The 18,272-nt window shown below is 37.9% G+C and overlaps 1 protein-coding gene across 1 annotated transcript; it reads right to left on the reverse strand.

Annotated features, from left to right (window-relative positions):
* Nucleotides 1-203: 203 nt before the first annotated feature.
* LOC127661615 (CMP-N-acetylneuraminate-beta-galactosamide-alpha-2,3-sialyltransferase 2-like) lies at nt 204-13,709 on the reverse strand. Its single transcript, XM_052152401.1, has 6 exons — nt 12,568-13,709; nt 7,551-7,744; nt 5,259-5,438; nt 3,643-3,688; nt 3,133-3,252; nt 204-1,426 (listed from the first exon to the last, which is right to left on the reverse strand). Exons 1-6 carry the CDS (start codon nt 13,060-13,062, stop codon nt 1,253-1,255), a joined length of 1,209 nt encoding a protein of 402 aa, XP_052008361.1. The 5' UTR covers nt 13,063-13,709; the 3' UTR covers nt 204-1,252.
* Nucleotides 13,710-18,272: the final 4,563 nt, after the last annotated feature.

An 18,272-nucleotide genomic window follows, 5' to 3' on the forward strand; every position in this document is an offset into this window, starting at 1 on the left:
TATCCCATTGGCAGATTTTTTTTCTTGTTTTGAGTCTAAAGTTCACTAAATTTAGTTAGATTTATCTTAAAACAAGACTTAATATCTTATCCCATTTTGCTTGACAAGTAAATAAATCGTGTTTTAAGAAAGTTTAGATAATTTGACAGGAATACAAGACAAAAATACTTGTCTAGAAAATCATTTTTTGCAGTGCAGCTACATCCAATGCTTTTGCCATATGATATTCATTTCATTTTCCATCACTAAAACCTTTGTTCCAGCATATTAACAGTTACATTTTGTTTTATTGAAGCTCTACTATCTCTAGAACAATCACCACAGCATGATTTATCATTCTGAATGTTTCTAAATCTATGCCACGTATATTTCATAATATTTTGTTCATATGTGTTCATATCAGACTGTGTCAGTGGTTTCAGTTCAGTTAACATTCTAGTGTTGGGGGTGGGGGGTTACTCCCCCCCCCATCCCCCCTGGAATCTACACCCCTGCTCAACATAACTAGCAAAAGTGATCCATGTTCAGATTGCTGCTAGCGCATAGTGATGCAGAGTCATAGCAAACTGTTAGCATGATCATCTCATAAACACTAACAACCAAAGCATAAATTATTCAATAAGACAAAAAGCTTGGTTTAACAGTAGGAACGTGTAAACTTCCACTCAGCCACATGCACCTGGTGATGTGAGGCATTAACTGCTGCAGTGCAGAGCATTATAATATAACGGAAGTGAAACAACCCACCACTGTGTCCAAGCTTTTAGTTAATGAACCACAGAGGACAACAAGAGTACTATGATACAGCTGGTCTCACTTATCTACCCGGCCATGCCGTTAAGCACATACAGTAGCTAACCGACAAACAGGCTGATGCATTTTACTTCCTGTGTCATCACTAATCAACAAATGTCAAATGCAAGTTAATTCTATTCCCAACACATATACCTAACATGCTCTTTAGTGGTGAGGAGATATTGGCATCCCTTGCTAGTCAAGTTACTTTTCCTGGTTGAGGTAGGCCTGCGGTAGAACAGCGGAAATTAGTGGTATCTCCTCTCAAAACCACCCCATCATGGGGAATGCTGCCGATTTCTGTCCAATCGGGATAGCCCAGAATGGGAATAAGATCATGAAAAATCACTTCTTGATCACTCTGAACAGGTACTCAGAATGTGTCAAGTGGATAATGGGTGGTTTTGTTTGTTTTAGTTCATCATTTGGTCAGTCTCTTCACAAGTGGTACCCATATTCATTTTCCAGGAAAGACTGAGATCTTGCCAGCCTTGGACAGCTTGTCGATGATCTGGGCTTCGTAGTCTGCATCATGGACACCTGTTTTACGGAACTCTCCAGAATAGCGGTTCTGCTCCCAATAGTGGTGCCAGTTTCCCCGGCTGTCCGCTCCGAAACCAAATACATTCACCTGTGGGGACAGACCAAGAAACATTCACCACTAATAACAGAGCTTGGAAATTCATTCAGACGAACAAGCTCTGGAAGATATTTTTAATGAATGTCAAGTATGGATTATATTTACTTTGAATTTCATTGCATACACTCACTGAGCACTTTATTAGGAAGATAGATGGAATTTGTATCTGTACAAATGTACAAAGACACTTTAAAAATAGAGTTTTTAAACCACAAATGGCAGGTCTTACTTTACCTATGTTTTGTCAAATGCTGGGCTTAATTATTACTAGACACATACTTCTCATAAGATGAATAAAAAGTTTAAGAAAAGCCTAAATATCTTATACTGTGCATCAAAGCACAACATTTCCATCTGTAATTCATGTTATTTTTACAGTATGATCTTCAGTCATTTTTATACATAAAAAAATTGGGGATTGTGTTTTTCGTATACCTGTATAAACTTATTTCACCCGTCTCTCCTTGCTGAACGCTATTGACTCATGCCGAACTGAACAAACCACACGCCTCATCTCATACAGTCGTTTAGCAGATCTTTATTCACTAATCATTCGCAAATGAGCTTACCAGTATATTCAGTTTGTTCACGAATCACCTCTCATCTCCTTCAGACTCAAATGAATGACTATTTTAGTGAAGGGGCATAGTCATTCAGCGGGTTAAACGCTTCTTCACAGCATGTATACGAATGCTATTGGTACATGCTATAGTCAGTCTTTAAAGGCATGAAAAGCAGCAGAGCTCATTGACTTCGAAAGGGAGAGACGTCAATGAACGAAAAATATGAGTCACAGTATGAAGGTAAACGAGAACGATTTGTTCACTTAAAAGATTAGTTCAAAAAGACAGATTCGTTCACAAACGATAAATACATTCCAGACATGTTCTTCTACTGTTGTAGCCCATCTGCCTCAGGTTCGACATGTTGTGCATTCTGAGATTCTATTCTGCTCACTTCAATTGTACAGAGTGGTTATCTGAGTTACCGTAGCCTTTCTGTCAGCTCAAACCAGTCTGGCCATTCTCCATTGACCTCTCTCATCAACAAGGCATTTTCGTCCACAGAATTGCCGCTGGTTGTTTTTTGTTACTGGCACCATTCTGAGTAAATTCTAGAGACTGTTGTGCGTGAAAATCCCAGGAGTTCAGCAGTTACAGAAATACTCAAAACATCCCGTCTGGCACCAACAATCATGCCATGCTTCAAATTTCCCCATTCTGATGGTTGATGTGAACATTAACTGAAGCGCCTGACCCGTATCTGCATGATTTTATGCACTGCACTGCTGCCACATGATTGGCGGATTAGATAATCACATGAATAAGTAGGTGTTCCTAATAAAGTGTTCAGTGAGTGTACGTGAAGGTAGTTCATCCTGCAGTGACGCACATCTAAAATTATTTTCAACAACATTTTGCCAGATAGGAACAACTTTTATGACCAAATATTAATAGAAAGAATACATATTTAAAAAATTTATTGGTCATGCTGTAGGACCATGAACTAGTGAGTGTAAAATGGAGATTAAAAATAGTGAAAAACTTGAAAGAAATGGTGACCAACAGTTACAGGACATAAAATAAAAATATAGCATTTTCATTATGCGTGGATCAATAAACTGATTTAATAACTTCTTTGCATATAAGGACTGGGAATATATGAGTGTATTGTGCTATCCTGCCCTTGGATTTTACCTCATCACATACATGTAGAGCAAAGAACAAGACTAGCATGCCAGTGGAAGGGTAGCGGCCATGATGGCGTGTCCACCGGTCATGGATGTATTTAAAGAAAGCTGGATTGAAGATCTGCACCTACAAGACATTATATGAGGATCCAATTAACATCCTTTAATACACGAGGAGATTTGCAGAGGCACAGTTAAAGATTTAATACAAGATTGTTCCCAGGTAATACACAAATTCAACTTCTGTTATCACTTACTCAACCTCATGTTGTTCCAAAGCCATATTACTTTCTTCTGTGGAACAAAAAATGAAATCTTAGGCACAATATTAGTCACCATTCACTTTCATTGCATCTTTTTTCCATACAATGAAAGTGAATGGTGAATGAGGCTAACATTCTGCCTAACATCATTTGTGTACAACAGAGGGTTTGGAACAACATGAGGGTGAGTGGATAAAAGTTTTTATTTTGGGGGAAACTAAGGTGTGAGATGGGATGAGAATACAATATATTACCTTGTCTTTGTCCACGCGCAGAAACTGCTTCACTGGAGCGTAAGTACTGAGAAAGAGTGAGACAGGAAGAATAAGTATTCCCATTTCAGACTACTATTTTTCTTTTCTTAAAGACCTGTGAGCTGAACTGTTACTGACTTTCAAATGTTTCTTAGTGAAGCGGAGAATATAGTTGAACACTGCAGTGTGTTTATGGACAGAATGAAGGAATGTTTAATTACCACTCCTCTTTTGTGTTTGTCACTATCCTATTCTGTATCACAAAGAGTTCAGTTATTTGCAAGAGTGACATTCTATAACAGAATTCACTACTGAAAGTGAATTATTAAATCCAGTATCTATTATTGTATTTCTATTATTATTTTGATTTAATCCTATTATTTAGTATATGTTAAATATAAGCAATACTGACATTTAAAGACTGCACCGTATTGGAAGCATTCCAAATAAAGTGAAAAATTAATGTGTACTGAATTGATATTAACTATTTGTTAAAGCAGTGATCCCAATCAGCATAAAACACAAAACTCTGCCAGCCACTAATATAACTTTGGTTTGTATCTAGAACCCAACAGGTTAAAGGAATAGTTCCCTCAAAAATGAAAAATCTCTCATCAGTTACTCACCCTCATGCCATCCAAGATGTGTATGAACACAAATTAAGATTTTTAGAAATATATCTAATCTCTGTAGGTCCATACAATGCAAGTAAATGGTGGCCAGAACTTTGAAGTCCCAAAAAACACGAAGACAGCATTAAAACTTAATCCACACAATTCCATTGGTTAAATCCATATCACTTATGAAGATATAGATTTAACCACTGGATATTATGCTGCCTTTATGTGCTATTTGGAGCTTCAAAGTTCTGGCCACCATTCACTTTCATTTTATGAACCTCCAGAGATTATTTCTAAAAATCTTCATTTGTGTTCAGCAAGAAATGTATGAAGAAATCTTCATGTTCTGCAGAAGAAATAAAGTCATACACATCTGGAATGGCATGAGAGTGAGTAAATGGGAGTGGTGGTGGTGTAGTGGTCTAAGCACATAACTGGTAATCTTGTAATCAGAAGGACACTGGTTCAAACCCCACAGCCACCACCATTGTGTCCTTGAGCAAGGCACTTAACTCCAGGTTGCTCCGGGGGGATTGTCCCTGTAATAAGTGCACTGTAAGTTGCTTTGGATAAAAGCATCTGCCAAATGCATAAATGTAAATGATGAGAGAATTTTCATTTTTGGGTGAACTTTCCCTTTAAGCTGTTGGCATCCATGTTTCTCCTTAATAGTTGTGAGACGCCAGTGATATGCTCTAGTTATCACCGTCAACCACTGCAGTTTTAGGAGCAACTTCTGTATTCTGTACATGCATGGAACGATAATATTGGGGATTCACTCCCACAACTGACACTCACAAAAATGGCCATTGTCACTGTGTGCATTTCAGAAGGTAGAATCTTATATGTGGGCCCAAATTTGCTCTACAACAAATCACCAGTTATGCAATTTTGACCACGTCAAGGTGACAAAAGATGAGAGAGATTGTGGGTAAGGAAAAAAATCTATGTGTAGCTGTTTTTCTTTCATCTTTGTGTCAGTGTTACTCTTCTCACAAGCGGATCTGGCCGGTGGAGAGGGCACTGGTGATCCACAATAGGTCAAGAGTCTTGAATGGCACCAGCACAAAGCTAACATTGGCCGCCAGGTTCTTGGCACTCTCTGGGTACATGAAGTGGTGTGTGGTTCGACTGCCTGCATCTTCTTCATAGCCTACAGTAGGAGCCAGATTTATCCTGGAACACACAGACCCCGAGTGATTTAGACAGTGAGCATATTCCCTCACTTCTTGGAAACAAGTTCTGAGAGCATGACATGCATTCCACTGAAACAAACCCTGAACCAATAGAAAAATGGCATTCAACTTCATGTATGGCTTTCTATCGAAAATATACATCTGTTGCTTTGATGAATGTCAGATTTCACCCACTCATGTTCTCTCAACAAAACGCTCTCATTCTCTACCTATATTTTGCATCTATTCACTCAAACCCAGAGAACTACAGTACCTTACATCTCTAAGAAATTATGTTTATGTAAGTGTCTCAGGCATCAGGATTTAACAACGCTTTAGATCTAATAGTCCTAGAGATTTAAATGCACAAAATCAAATGTACATGCATCTCTCTCTTTATCTTCTTAAGATTCAAAGCTTCTCTTAAAGCAAGGGAAAAGATTTACCAATCAAATCTCAAAACAAACCAGTGTCGCCCCCCAATATCATCAATGTCTAATAAACTGACCAAAGAACATGGCACAATCCTCAGATTTATAATGAAAACTTTGTTTATAAAACTGCAAGTAAGGCAGCTCTCTTGTAGCATTTAGCACAGTTGGAAACAACATAATATACATGCAGTAGAGTCCAAAAGTCTGAGACAGCATTGAAAATGTGATTTTTTTTTTTTTCAATTTAAACCTGGAAATACTGTTTCAGGATTATATATATATATATATAACATTGGCCGCCAGGTTCTTGGCACTCTCTGGGTACATATATATATATATATATAAATAACAGGAAAATATGAAAAAAAAGAAGAAATATGTAAGATTCTGCTCTATTTTAATTCCTTTGTACAAGTAATGCCAGTTAGAGTGCATTCGGTCATTAAGGTAAATGGGGGACACACTAATTGTTATGCTGATAATATTATTTGTCTTCAAATGTTTATATAACGTTACAAAAATGCAAAATAGAAACATTCACTAGTGGTCTCAGACTTTTGGACCCCATTGTTTGTCTAAAAAATGTCCACTATACTCAACACAAAATCAATAGTGAAATAAATGGCAAAAAACAAATGCATAGAGAATGACAAATTAAATGATTTACATTTAGCAGTACCGAACGTGTTCATTCCTAATAAAAAATTCACACCAATATGCTATACCAAAGCATTGCCGCATGGCAGTGGGTATAACACAAAGATGCTAGCTGATTTAAAATATTGTATTGAAATGTTTTCAATGAATACGAATTTCAATTTACCAATAAACAGTCTTCGCAACTTCATTTGACTGAGAGAGAGCACTTAACCCATCTATTAAACAGTGCCAAAATGAGAGCTGACAGCAGTTAAACACAAATAAAGAGACAGCTGCTGTAGGGCAAAGAGATGGATACGGAGAAGGACGGGGATTATTTTAACAGTTCTAAGCTGAATCAATAAAGGCTTCACTAAAAATAGCACCTCAATTTATGCCTTCATCTCTTTCGGTTTCTCGGTCTCTGATCTCACCGAAACATACACCATCCTTCGGTGTCTCCCCCAGGTCATTACTGTACTTCTTTCTTTTAGCTGCGATATGCACAATTTGCCCTTTGCAATGTTCATTCAACTGAAACCTGCAATTGTAAATGTCGATCAACCATCTCTGACGGTGACTTGTACCCCAGAAAATAAAACTCATTCTGAAGAAAAGGGCATTTAATTCATGTTTCTTAGCCGTTTCAAAACAACAATAGATTCGGATTCAATATTTTTTTTATATACCATTTATATAATCTCATATATGAACTGGGTTCCCACACATTTTCATCAACGAATGTATATGACTTCAAGGATTTTTAAATATCCTTATGGTTCAGATCAATGTGCAAAAGAATCATTTGGAACAATTTGTGAACTGGTTTGCCTAATTAATGCAACATAATTGACTCTAAAGGACTGTTGGCTCATAAAACATACATCATGTCTTATAGAGAAATTTTTACCCAACACTCTTTCTGAATATCTGTTTTTCAATGACTGTGGAAATGCTGTATGAATTTGGAACACTACCACAAATGACCATTTTCTTTCCCTACTTTATTTTCCCAGTACAATTTCAAGACTTTCTTTCACCTCATGATGAAGTCATGGCCATCAATCATTGGACCATAACCTGCCCCACGAAGGTTGCCCGAGTTTCCCACCACGGCACAGCGTAGACAGCGAGCAGGGTCCCACGAACCATATGGGGAACGGCCTGGAATTACCTGGAATAGCTTCTGTAGAACTTGCTGGATATTGTGGGGTTTGAATTGAGGCTGCAACATCTGCATGGTGCCCAGAGGGATGGGGAGAGAGGGAAAAAGAGAGAGGGAAAGAAAGAAATTAACATAATGTTCGGCAGTTACCTTCTGACTTTTAGCCATCTGCACACCTGCCTGTGCACATATGCATACTAAAATAAACATCCAGGCAGCCAATTAGCCACCAAAGCTCTCTGCTAAAAAAAAAAAAAAAGACATTCTAAAAACATGTGCGTATTTGAGCATTTTAAGCAATACTGCCCGAAAGCCAAAAGTGTTATAAAGCACCACAAAATAATCTGGTTGCTTCAGTAATTGCATTTTTCTTCTCACATTTGCTTTTTATGACACAATCAGTAGGTTTAGGGCTTAGGGTATGCAAGTAGGTTTTGTTGATTTAAAAATCGACAGAGCATTAACCTCCAAAACCTCATCTGTTTTTCATCTAACATTTGCTTTTTATGACAGTATTGGTTTAGGTTTAGAGTAGGGAGATAGGATTTGTTGATTTGAAAAACTCGATAAGAGTGTGTAAAGTGATCAATGGAAAGGAGGAGGCGAGAACCGGCTTTTCAATATAAATAATAGTTTAATGATAAACTAAAACACAAACACACACATGACGGACATGTCCGTAAACGATCTCTCTCTCCGCACGATCCTCTGCAGTCGACCCTTATCCCTCACGGAGGCTCAATTAGCCTAATACGGGACCGGGTGTGTAGGATCACGACCCGGCCCCGCCCTCCGCCCTGCCACAGGTTAATAACCAAAAATTAACCATTAACCATAAAATACAAATTAAAGGGTTAGGGGTTAGGGTCAGTGATCAGTTAGTAGATCATCGTTCTATTCTCACGTTAGTGTAAAAGCAATCAAACTCTGTATTGAGATCACTTTTCAGTATCAGTTGCAAATACGTAAACAGACCAAAGAAAACCATGCTCGTCAAGCAATGGCATAGCCAGAAAATGGGTGGGTACACATATATTTAAATAGGTGTACATATATATATATACATATATATATATATATATATATATATATATATATATATATATATATATATATATAAGACATTTTTACAATTTTCTACCATTTACTAAGATATTAAATGAAAGAACAAATTATAACATATTATGTCTATGGACGAGCACATCTGTGAGGACCACCTACAGAGCGCCACCTAAATTTCAGATCTGTATATTTTGATGGAATGTGATGAGGAAAAAAAAAAAATCTAGTGCTTTCTACCACCTAGTGGAATAAAATGTGACTTTTTAAAGTGAGGTTGAGTGAACAGAAGCAGAATTACATGTTTACAAAGTTAGAACAAAAAAAAAAAAAGTGTTTATCATAAGATTATAAACATACAATATTATTTATGAATAATTTATTATTATTTATCTCCCTCCTATCTACCTCTTACTATCCCCTCAGCCAGTGGTTGGCAGAGTTCACAAGCTCTCTGCTGGACTCAATAATTCTTGGCAGATGTTCCCACCGGCTGTACAAATGCCAGCTGGTGATTTTACTCTGTGCCCCATCTAAGTCCAGTACACAAAGACTAATCGAGGGAGGGAGCCATTGTGTTTGTATGTCTAATTAAAACAAATTCTTGGTTGGTGCTACTTCGCTAATGCACTTTACATTTGCTCATTTAGTGGACGTTATTTACTCCATCCTGGCAGAAGTCCTGAAATATAATAAGAGTTTGTGCTGTTTCTTCCACACCATCCAATCACAGGGCAGAACTATACATGCATTACAATGTCTAACCAAGGTTCCTAAAAGGAGTCTTTACACAGTCGCTTTGCTCTGCGCTTCCTCAAAATTCTGTGTAAATACGCAAAGCTGGATAAAAGCTAGACTGAATTATGTCTGCTCTGACCCACCTCAGCATTAGTATCAAAGGCAGTGCTGATTCTGCTTTGGTTCAGTGTTGATGAAATACAGCAACATCAGCTTTCACCCAGTTGAAAATTAAACAGGCTTTGAAAGACATTGAAATAAGGACCCGAACCATATCTAGGGACCAGAATATCATAGAGAGTTGGATGGGCTCTTTTGACTTGGGACAGTAAGGAATCAACAAGCAACCACATAGCAATGCACTAATGACTCTCAGATCAGTCAGGCAACCACTCACAACACCCTAGCATCGTGGTTGTATCTAGCAACCATCCCCTCAAACCTCTTCCTTAAATCTGTCCACTTCCATTGCTTGATACACTAAGGCACCCTCTCTGGATTTAACTCACTCTGAGGCAGAAATACAGACATACACTTTTCAGCTGACACATTCGTTTTAGTTTTTCCTCAGACATTACTTACATTCTCTTTAATAAAACAGCCTCTTGGCTTCCTGTCACATAAATATGATGCATAAGCACATTCGCAGAGCCCTAATCTTTATTTTTTAAAGGAGAGACACACCCCAAACTGAGGTCTCTTTTAATAAAGTACAGCAGGATCTCACATGCTATGATTTTACAGCCACTGCAAAGTGCTTTGTGTATTTTATTTTAAAAGTATACTTAAATTGTTCTATGTGAAGCAAAAAGCATTTCATAAAATCTAACCACAACAAAGTCTAATAATAGTATAACCACAACCACAAGTAAAAGGATTCCTCACACTTTGCCCAAACCAGGTTCAAAACATGTTTACAAGGATAAGCAAATTGTCTATCCAAGCTGAGCATGATACTGTTGCACAATGTGACACAATCACAGCCAGTCAGAGAAATTTGATGATTAATTTACAGTTATGAGTGGGATTTTGGACAAATGAGATGTCACAGTAGGCGGGCTACCCAGAGCAATGCTACAGAAATGGAAACCAAGTGAAACAATGACAAAATGTCCTGCCATTTGTTGCTTATCAAGGTCATGTTTGATTATGACAAAAACTCAGATTTACATTGAAAGACACCTTACAATTAAGAAATCTGATACAAGGCAATATACACTGCCTGGCCAAAAGAATTGGATTTAAATAACCAGATATTTAAGAGCCTATGATTGGATCATTATTGCAGTGATTAATATGTTTCAGCTGGCAACAATTCTTTTAACCCTAACTGATGCGGCGTGTAGCTTCTCATTTCTTAAACAAACATGTCAGAAAACATATCTTGTGGTCGTGGAAAAGATGTTACTATGTTTCAAAAGGGGCAAATTATTGACCTGCATCAAGCAAAGAAAACAACTAAGGCGATTGCTGAAATCACTGGAATTGGGTTAAGAACTGTCCAACGCATTATTAAAACCTGGAAGGATAGTGGTGAACCGTCAGCTTCGTGGAAGAAATGTATTCTGAAAAATGATGAATGATTGTGACCGGAGAACAATAAAAGGTTTGGTGAAGTCACATAAAAAAAAAAATCAACAGTAGATCTCACAGTGATGTTTATTAGTGAGAGTAAGAGCATTTTTACACGCACAATGTGACGAGAACTTAGTTAGTGAGGCCAAATGGAAAAAACGACTTCAATTTGCTAAGGAGCATAAAGATTAGACTGTGGAGCAATGGAAAAAGGTCATGTGGTCTGATGAGTCCAGATTTACCCTATCCCAAAGTGATGGGCACATCAAGGTAAGAAGGGAAGCCCATGAAGTGATGCACCCGTCATGCATAGTGCCCACTGTACAAGCCTCTGGAGTCAGTGTTATGATCTGGGGTATCTTTGCTTGGTCTGGTCTAGGCTCAGAAACATTATGTGGCAATAAAACAAAGTCAGCTGACTACCTGAATGTACTGAATGACCAGGTTATCCCATCAATGGATTTTTTCTTCCCTGACGGCACGGGCATATACCAAGACAACAATGCCAAGATTCATCAATTTGTGAAGAGTGTTTCATGAACCATGAGGAATCATTTTCACACATTAATTGGCCACCATACAGTCCTGACCTTAACCCCATTGAAAGTCTTTGGTATGTGCTGGAGAAGACTTTTCAGAGTGGTTCAACTCTCCCGTCATCAATACAAGATCTCGGACATATATTAACTCTGAATGGAAATAAATGATGTGATGTTGCATAAGGTTGTCGAAACAATACCACGATGAATGCGCGCTATAATCAAAGCTAAATATTACAAAAAGGGCTGTTTTCATATAGTAACCTATTTCCCCAGATAATAGTGGAATTTGAAAAGTGTACTGTAACTACACTCACTGAGCACTTTATTAAAAACACTATGGTCCTAATAAAGTGCCCGACGTGGTCTTCTGCTGTTGTAGCCCATCCGCCTCAAGGTCCGGCGTGTTGTGCATTCTGAGATTCTATTCTGCTCATTTCAATTGTACAGAGTGATTATCTGAGTTACCGTAGACTTTCTGTCTGCTCAAACCAGTCTGGCCATTCTCCATTGACCTCTCTCATCAACAATGTGTTTCCGTCTGCAGAACTGCCGCTCACTGTATGTTTTTTGTTTTTGGCACCATTCGGAGTAAATTCTAGAGACTGTTGTGTGTGAAAATCCCAGGAGATCAGCAGCTACAGAAATACTCAAACCAACCATTCTGGCACCAACAATCAAACAAACGATCAAATTTTTCCCTATTCTGATGGTTGATGTGAACATCAACTGAAGCTCCTGGCACATATCTGGTTGATTTTATGCATTGCACTGCTCATTACACTAAAGCAGAAGATATAAAATAGCCATCTTAAGTCAATTGTTTTTGAGAAACTTTTTATGTGCCTTAGAATTTCACATAGTACTGTATAAGTTCATATATGGCCATAAATCAGATTTCTATATGTCACATTACTGCTTCTGGTGTGGACACAATGTAATGCTAAAAGTAATATTGAGTATTACTAAGGGATTACTTACCACCCACCAGTAATATACATCTGAAGGCAGCTGAATGTTGTCCCGTGTCCACACAGGCAAGACATCTGGGTCATAGCTCTCATCGAACCAGTCGGAGACACCCGGGTCGCCCACACACCGCGCACAGGCACATGTCTTCTGTTGGGTGCTCTCGGCAGGATTCACCCGGTGGGAACCAGTGTAGCTGGGCACAAGCTTAACCCTGTGTGACTCTTCCCATCCCATGGATTCCAGGTAAGGCAGGCCAGCTCCTCCTCTCAGTGAGAAGGAGAAAAAGAGTGAGGTGATAAAGAGGAGGGCCAGGGATCCCAAGAGCACACAGACCCGCATGGAGCATCGTCGAGCTCCTCGTTCACCTGCAGCAGCAACAGCCATAGCTCCAGCTCCAGCTGGTACCCAGGGCCTCGGCTCGCCTGTCCTCTGAGACCCTGCAGCCCAGACCCAACCCAAGCCAAACCCCAAGCGTCCCTCTCGCTGCTGAGGCACAGACGGCATGCGCCCGCCCCACTGCCATAAACCTGCCCCTGCCACCTTGCTCAGTCTGGAGTCTGGACTTTGAAGACAGAGGCTTCAAAAGAAACAAAACAACTTAATCTTTCTGTGAATCACACAAAAACTAGTGTCTGTGAAGCACCACTGCTGCTATCTCCATATGTCAGTCTCCTCCTTTCAATGTGTCACAAGTCTACCGTGGATCCTTTTACAGCTCTCAATTTTAGTTCTCTCCGTGATACCCAGTGGGATCACCTCCAGATTGGTACATCTTGGAACTGCCACAGTTGAAACACACCAGTCTTTCACCTCTAAAAATCTGTCTGCTTGTAGGCGTACTTGTGATGTGTTCTACTCTCCATGCAGTGACAGTTGGAGGAATAGCCCCCTCTGTGGTTTTGACATCTCAGTGCCAGACAAGCAAGGCTGTCATCCGTGCCTGTGCCATTACGGTTCTCTATGAGTTGAGGTTTGTTGGAGTGTGACTCTGTAATCCTGTTTGTCTGCTTCCGTACATTCCGTCTAGCTAGCAACTGTGCCGAGATGAAACTCTGCGGACACTGGAGGAAAAGGGTGGAGTTGCCTCGATGGCTTGTGGTTAAGGACTTTTCTACGCATCTTGAATAAAGCTTTCATTTAAATTCTACAACTCTTTCCAAACATTCTCTCCACTCTCATCCTCTGTATTTACTTATCCAGTAGGTATCCAGCCTTTAGTGTTCTCTCTTTAATGCTCTTCGCTCTCTGTACGTTCCAATTTAGGACATTTAACAGTCAAAAAGTTGGTTTGATAGTTTGATCACTTTGACCCTTTCCAGCTCACTGCATAATAAAAACTGGATAAAAATTCAATACAAAAAAATTTAAGAAACGTATTTAACGATAGAAAGCACAAAAAAAGGGTTTGGGTGGTCTCAGGAGAGAAATGCTTTAGAAAGTAATGACCTAAAAGAAGCTGGATTTATGAAAAACACAACCAAAAATATGTCAGCACTCCATCTGATTTCCTTCTAACATCTGTCCAGTAGCGGAGTACATGCACGTTCTGTCGCAGTACCTAAGCCAGATTCACAATTACAGCTCTTAACTGAATTGGTAAGGTGGGTCAGGTGGGGAACTCTGATTTCATCAAAGCTGTGTGCCCTGGCTTGTTGTCGTTTTGTAATCTCCAAATCTATAATTTATGGGACGCTGCTGCTGGTCCACCTTTGCCAGTTTGCTGCCAGAGAGACCTGTCAGTCAGAGAGGGTGACGTGCATCAGGATCAGAGTCATGGTGACATCCAGCTGTTGGTTTCTACAGTTGCTCTATTTAATTCAAGGCGACTTTCCAAACTACAGGGAGACAAGAGTACAATTACATACTGCATAAAAAGACAGTGATATAGTTATTAATGTTCATTATTTTATTTAATTGAAAAAAAAAAAAAAATCAGAATTGTGATGATCCTTTTTATTATGCCCAAATACTAAGCTAATGCTTTACCTGATTAGGTCTCATTCAAATGGTCAGAAAATAGGCACAGTACTTTTCTATTGTGAAACTGTAAAATGGAACACAATTATAATTTGTTTACCACTATGACAAAAAAGGCACACAATATCGCCATACATAATTAAAATACTAATTAATTAAGTCTCACTCTCAAAAGACTTCATGCATTTGAACCCAAATTCAAGTAATAATTAAACTTTGGAATGCAGAAGAAAACAAAAAAAACAGATTCAACATTTATATTATCTTGTTTCCATGTACCACACTGGCGAACATACAGTGAGGTACAAAATTCTGATTCCATATTGAAAGGAATTAGAAATCTTTAAGACAAAGAAAAGCTGTACCTTCTTTGTGAAAAAAAAAACCAACAATCTGATTTCCTTGCATCCATTAAAGCAGGGATTCTCAACGGAGTGGGCTAATGCAACTTTATGGATCTGTAGATGGATACTGCTCAATGGATAGAGCAGCACGAGTGCAAAGCAGGTGCGTTTTTACTCGCAGACCGGTCTCGAGCTCTTAAACATGAAGCTTTGTGAGAATCAGTGAGAAGCAAGGCGCAAGAAGTGGAAACCATTTGAATTCGGCACCGAATTCTAAATCACCAACATTGAATTTGCTATAGTAACAATATCTGTACTATATGCAGAAATATATTGATAATAAATATTAACATATCAGTACTTCAGCTCAATTCAATTTGTCATAGGCTACATTAGGGGAGTGAGGGAATATAATAAATTTTCATTACAAATTATATATATATATATATATATATATATATATATATTACAAAAATGACAAATTTAGTTTAATAGAAATCATGTTATCTAACCATGGTAGTGAAGAAGATCCATGCTTCCATGTGCTTACTACAGCCTTGTTACAAATACTACTGTAAAAACTAAATATATGAACAATATAACTTTTATTATTAGTTTCTGCCTTCACATTTTCATTTTATAGGCCCTAGATATAGCCCTCCATCTGCTTGTATTCAAGACATGCAAGGTTTGGTCTCACATTCATGCTGAATTTATTAATAAAAAATTATGCAATGCATCGCAAATTAAGCAAATAATACAAATATTGAGGGTATGGGGGGGGGGGGGGGGGGTTGAAGTAGGGGGGAATTAATCAAAAAAAGGTTGAGAACCACTGCATTAAAGCATACAAGATGCTCAAATCATGCTGGGATAACAGATCATCAGGTTCTGCACAAACTTTGTAGTTAAGCTCAACTACCTTGAGTGCATGCTGTGATTAAAAGCAAAATGGGGATAAAATACAAAGAAAAACATTGTCCATTTTTCAATTAAACTTTTTACTTTGTTATGTTGACAATATAATGTGCACCAAAAGAAATTGCATTAAATTAGAACTGTATTAATTTAGAAATTAGAAAAGAATGCAGAATAAAGGGATTTTCACTAGTGGACCCCACTGTATATAGCATTTTGAGAAATAAAAGAAACTGAGGAACAAAGCAATAAAAATAGGCATTAAACAAGTTGACTTAAAGCTCTATCTGCCTACTCTCTATACAGCACCCCATGAGGAGGAATAACAAGCTTTTTGTTTTTAATTGCACTAAATATTTTATCTTTTTGGTGTGTGGTACATTATAAAATAGCACTTCTAATAAAGCAGACACTCTCTCTTTTCTGCCATCTATCTGTATTTTTCCTTTTCTCATTTCATTTCTCAAACCTTCTTTCCCCTCATTTTTGTTCAAAGACTTCCATTTCATAATCTTAATGGAAGTCCGTCTCTCACACACATTTTTTGCAAGCACCTAAGTTGAAGTGCTTCTTTCTTTGAATTTCTCTTGTGTGAATGTATGAATGAATGAATGAATGAATGAATGAATGAATGTTGCATTTATATAGTGCTTTTTTGATATTACACTCAGAGCACTCCACACAGTAAACAGGGGACTCTCCTCAACCTCCACCAGTGTGCAACGCGACAGCAGCCATAGTGCACCAGTACGCTAACCACACACCAGCTATTAGTGGAGAGGAGAGAGATGGTCTGAAACAGCCAATTAATGGATGGGGACTATTAGGAGGCCATGATGGATAAGGGCCAATGGGGGGAATTTGGCCAGGACACTGGGGTTACACCCCTACGCTTTTTGAGAATTGCCCTGGAATTTTTAATGACCACAGAGGGTCAGGACCTCGGTTTAAAGTCTCATCCAAAAGATGGTTCCTTTTCACAGTATAGTGTATAATGGGGTGTTAGGACCCACACAGACCACAGGGCGAGCACACCCTGCTTGCCTCACTAACACCTCTTCCAGACTTTGACTGTAGATTTCTGTTGAAAGAGACACACATTCTCTGTACACATTAATCTACTGAGTAAATTACCAAAGCTGAAGATTTGGACCTGGTAAAATAGTAGAAGAACCGATTAAAATGTTTTTAAAAATCACAACAAGCTTAACTGTATTTTAAGTTTATAACAAATATGCACAGGCATTTTTGACAGTAAAAGCTATTGCAATGCTAAACATCCGTACTTGTGTTGCCAATAGCTTTGGAGGACTATTGTGAGAAATCAAGCAAACAGGTGTCCTTGCTGCTTTCACTGCTGCTGCTGAGGCTGATTAAATCAGGAGATTGTGATTGTGTGCGTGGGTGAGCTGCTCGAGATCGCATAATGCTCTCCTTCCTTTCAATTTGGACAAATTATATCCAGATTTAATTTACTCTGGCAGCAGCAAAACCCTTGCCTACGAGTTTGAAAAGTTTCAAGATGATAAAAGATGATATCTTTCAGACACACAATATGAAAAGGCAAAAGACGCCACTGGACCCATCATCTAATTTTGCTACAACAATTCCCATTTAATAGCGTCAATTTTCTAATACAGTGTTTATATGGCTGCTTGCTTCTCTTACCAGTATTTTGTTTTCCAAATAGTCCAATTCACACTTTAATAAATTATATTAATAGCTTCTATTAATTATAAATGTAATTTTATCTCTTGTTTTAGTCTTATTTAACCTTTTACAATGTATAATTGCTAATAATATATATTCCTTTATTTATTTATTTTTATCCTATTCGTTTTTTAAGTGTTTAGTTTCTTAATTCCTGTATGTCACTATACTGTAAAACATTACTGATCCACAAGGTCATCACGTGCAATGTCTATACATTTTATTTTGAGGTAATTTGATCTAATATATATATATTTTTTTCATTTTGTAAATAGATAATAGCTACTGAGAATCCCTTAAGTTATCAAATGTATTTTAAGACAAAATAATTATTTGTAATTTTCAGTTTTTTCAAGGTGAATAAATTAAGTTTTTTTAATAACTTAACTTTTCAATAAGTGAAAGGATAGTATTTGTGGTAAAAAAAAAAAAACCCCTGTTGCAGGAGCTAAAGGCCCCCATAAAACACATTGTTTTTCTTAAAGGGATAGTTTACCCAAAAATCATTATATATTATTATCATTATTTATTCACCCTCATGCCATCTCAGATGTGTATGACTTTCTTTCTTCTGCTGAACAAAAATAATATCTCAACTCTGTAGGTCCATACAATTCAAGTGAATGGTGATCAGAATTTTGAAGCTCCAAAAATCACACAAAGGCAGCATAAAAGTAATCCATTTGACTCCAGTGGTTTAATCCATGTCTTCAGAAACGATAAGTGTGGGTGAGAAACAGATCACTATTTAAGTCCTTTTTTATT

The sequence above is a fragment of the Xyrauchen texanus genome, chromosome 21, assembly GCF_025860055.1.
Source record: "Xyrauchen texanus isolate HMW12.3.18 chromosome 21, RBS_HiC_50CHRs, whole genome shotgun sequence".
Classification (NCBI taxonomy): domain Eukaryota; kingdom Metazoa; phylum Chordata; class Actinopteri; order Cypriniformes; family Catostomidae; genus Xyrauchen; species Xyrauchen texanus.

Excerpts from the sequence above, each read along its gene's own strand:
- LOC127661615 (XM_052152401.1), bottom strand. The coding sequence starts at position 13,062 with ATGCCGTCTGTGCCTCAGCAGCGAGAGGGACGCTTGGGGTTTGGCTTG. Across the intron at positions 7,745-12,567 it reads ATGTATATTACTGGTGGGTG|ATGTTGCAGCCTCAATTCAA; the intron begins GTAAGTAATCCC and ends GGCACCATGCAG. Across the intron at positions 3,253-3,642 it reads TGCGCGTGGACAAAGACAAG|GTGCAGATCTTCAATCCAGC; the intron begins GTAATATATTGT and ends AATGTCTTGTAG.